A 3,425-nucleotide genomic window follows, 5' to 3' on the forward strand; every position below is an offset into this window, starting at 1 on the left:
TGGGTGGAACCCAGGTCCTGTAGCGCTACATTTCAACGACCCGGGGAAGAAGTGGCACCCGGCTCCAGGCAGCACCCCCACCCTTAGACCTGGAGCCCCGGGGCAGGCTGGCATGGAGTCTGTCACTGTTGTTCTCTGACTCACACACCCTTTGCACGCTCAGCCCAAGCCGGCTGTGCCCAGGCCAGAGCCACTTCTCCAACCCCATCCAGCTGGTCAGCTTCCTTGGACGTCTCAAATGGTCCCCGGGGGTTGTCTGTAGCCAGAGAAACTCACGTGGAGGCATCAAACTGGGCTGCCCAGAAAGTCCCGAGAACTGGCAGGAGGTGGCAGGTGGCAGCCCCAGTGCCCTCCCTCTCCGCCAGGCCCTCCCCGGCCTGTCCACACTGACCCCCCAGTCCTCCCCAGTGGGCAGCCTGGAGCAGGACGCACCAGTACCCTGATTGGGATTCCTTTACTCTCTAATCCAAGCCTATCTTTGTTTGCATCTCCCTCTGTCTTTGCCAAGAAGATCATTCAAACAGACATGCCAGGCCCGAGAACTGACAGTCCCCGTCCACTGGCTTCTGGCCTAGAGGCTCTTCCAGGACCTCAGGGCTCCACCTCACTCTTGCCACCTGAGCTGTGTCCCCATCCCTCAAACAGCCTCTGGGTCACCCTGCGGGACCTACTGGGTGACCTACTGCTTTACTGCTGGGGAAACTGAGGCGAGGAGAGACTTGGCCAGAATCCCCCCGACCTGGGGACTCAAATCTAGTCCAGCCCCAGAGCCAGCGTCCTTTGGTTTGTTTTTCACGCCTAACGTCCCCCACTCTTGGCCCCCAGCCGGAGGAGCAGCAGCCCGAGAGAACCAGGCTTCAGTGGGAGGGCGGCCCAGAAGGACTCCGAGAGGGAAGCAGGATGGACAGGGCTCCACTGGCCACTGGCCACAGTCCACTCTGCTCTCTAGTACCCCGATTTCAGGGCTGTGGTATACTTAGCTCATCCGTTTCTGCCCTCCAGCCAAGTGTTCCTTCATCAAACAGACCTACAGATTCTAGCAGGTGGATTCTTTAATACCTCTTGGCCCGTCTCCCTGGCTCTGGGCCCACCCAGAGAAGAAAGGAAGTTTTCCAGGGTTACTCCTACTCCAGTGCCCACCCCCGGCCCTCTCACCTGCTCCCCATCCCCCCACTTCTGGAAGCTAGGGCTGCGGCCATAGCCACAATCCCAGATGCCACCACAGCCACCACAGCCATCGCCACTGCCACCTCTGCCTCCGGCCCCCCCTCCCCCCTGCCCCCCCTGAATCTTGGCTCTTGTCTTCTCGTTCCAGCCCAGGCAAGTGGCTGCCTCTTGCTAGGTTCTGCTCGCCCACTGGGTAGCACAGTTAGGCTTAGGCATCCAGCCCAAGGCAGACAGACAGGGCTCAGAATCTCAGTCCTGCCATGGAGGACGGGCAGCAGAAAGAGAAGGTACGGAACAGAGCCTCTGCCTCTTGCCTGCCTCCTGCCGCCAATAGCCCCAGACCCTCCTGTCTCTCTCTCTGCCGGACTCTCTCTCTCTCTCTCTGCCAACTCTCACCCTCCTTGCCAGGCCACTCAGCTCTTTCTTGTCCCAGCGCTGCCTCCATGCCACCCCCATCCTATCCCACAGACAGGGGAAAACCTGTGGCTTCCCCCTCACCCAAAAGCGCTGTAATCATCTGGCTCTCTCTGATTTGTTCTTCTTCCCTCCTGTTTCTCAGCCTGGCCAGGGTGGGAGAAAAGGAGGTGGGGAGCTCTGGGAGGGGACAGTCACCTCACTGCTGGCTGGCTCATAATCCCCAAGTGAGAAAGGCGGGGCCCTGTGCACTCAGACAGGTGAGAGGTCCCTCTGACCTCTGCCACCCCCAGCAGGTGCCATTCATCCTGACTTGGTTCCCCGGAGCCTTGGCAAGATCAGTGGCCACGCCCCACCCTCCGTGTCCATACCTGCATCTCCAAGCCCCAGAGAGATGGAGACGCCTCTAGCTCGAGGGCTGGGAAGCCGGGGCTGGCACCTCCCAAGGGGCTGTCTCTGATCCCAGAGATGGGCGCTTAAATGCTCAGGACTCAGCGTGGGGTTGCCAGGGCCTCCCCGAGCTGGTGGGAGAATGAGCAGGATGTTCTGCTGCCTGCAGGTGAAGCCGCTGGGCTTCCTCAAGCCCTCCTCCCTGACGAAGGCCACCGGCCGCTTCAAGGCACACCAGGAGTCTCTGCCACGGCTGCCCGTGCCCCCGCTGCAGCAGACCCTGGACCACTACCTGAAGACCCTGCAGCCCATCGTGAGCGAGGAGGAATGGGCCCACACCAAGAAGCTGGTGGAAGAGTTTCAGGCTGCGGGGGGCGTGGGAGAGCGCCTGCAGAAGGGGCTGGAGCGCAGGGCCAAGAAGATGGAGAACTGGGTGAGTAAGAACTGCAGGTGTACCGACCCCCAGACCCACGAGGGCTGAAGGGAACAGGGCCCCCAGAGGCGGTGGGTCGTGTGAGAGGCCTCCAGTGAGGTCTGCCCCGGCCACACACAGACGCTTCCAGCGCCAGCCGCTCTGGTGCGTTCACTGGCGCCACAGCTTCATGGGAACTTGCCCTGTGCCTGGCTGTAGGCAGAGTGCTGGGTGAGCAGGAAAGAGACAGTCGATGCCCTGAAGAGCTGCCATCCAAGTAGGAAGGGGAGGGGGTGATTAAACAAGACACGTGAATGGTCAAGGTCATTTCCGTAGAAATGAGAAAGGCTGATGTGCCCTGGCCGGTGTGCTCAGTTGGTTGAGCACCAAGAGGTCACTGGTTCAATTCCCAGTTCTCTCTCCTTCTCTTTCTCTCTCAAATCAATGAAAACATTTTTTTAATTGTTTTAAAAGGGGGATGAGAAAGAGGGGTGGAGAATGGCAGCGTCTGTATTCTGAGTGCAGGGAAGGCCGGGAGGAGGTGTGGGGTCTGTGACAGACGGAATAGCACCGGCACAGGCAGGTGGATCCAGGAACAGACGGAGGCTGGAGTGGAGTGCCAGGGTGGGAGGGAGGGCTGCAAGCAGAAGGAACTTGGACTTGAGCTCAGTGGGACGAGGCTGCGGGCTGGCTTCAAGCAGGAGTCTGTGTTCAGTGACGGATTGCTCCCGTCTGTGTCTCAGTCGGTCACGCAGGCGCGCTCACCTTGTGGAAATGTGTGTACATTGATGCTCCGTGCACTCTTCTGTCCGCATCTTATACCTTAACCTAAAGTGTAGGTCCTGGCGCTGGGAGGGAAGAAGAGTGGGAGCCGGAGGCGGTGGGAGGGCTGGTGCCGTCACCGCAAAGGAGATGCTGGCAGGGAGAGGGTGGGAAGTCACTAGGTCCAGAGCATGTCTTGGTGCCAGTGGTACTTGTTGATTGGGCTGCTGGGAGGGGGGACAGTCCTGACCTAAAGCAACTATGTGGGGGGGGGGGGGGG

The 3,425-nt window shown here is 60.1% G+C and overlaps 1 protein-coding gene across 2 annotated transcripts in view; it reads left to right on the top strand.

The window, feature by feature from the left end:
• Window positions 1–1,302: 1,302 nt before the first annotated feature.
• CRAT (carnitine O-acetyltransferase) overlaps window positions 1,303–3,425 on the top strand; it is a 13,198-nt gene continuing 11,075 nt past the window's right edge. For both annotated transcript variants that reach the window (XR_001514698.1, XM_006768481.2), the window contains exons 1-2: window positions 1,303–1,454; window positions 2,141–2,404. Coding sequence is in view for 1 of the 2 variants with exons in the window: in XM_006768481.2 (XP_006768544.1) it covers window positions 1,428–1,454; window positions 2,141–2,404 (291 nt within the window). In the remaining variant the exon portion in view is untranslated. The remainder of the gene's footprint in view (window positions 1,455–2,140; window positions 2,405–3,425) is intronic.

The sequence above is a fragment of the Myotis davidii genome, unplaced genomic scaffold (assembly GCF_000327345.1).
Source record: "Myotis davidii unplaced genomic scaffold, ASM32734v1 scaffold142, whole genome shotgun sequence".
NCBI lineage: Eukaryota > Metazoa > Chordata > Mammalia > Chiroptera > Vespertilionidae > Myotis > Myotis davidii.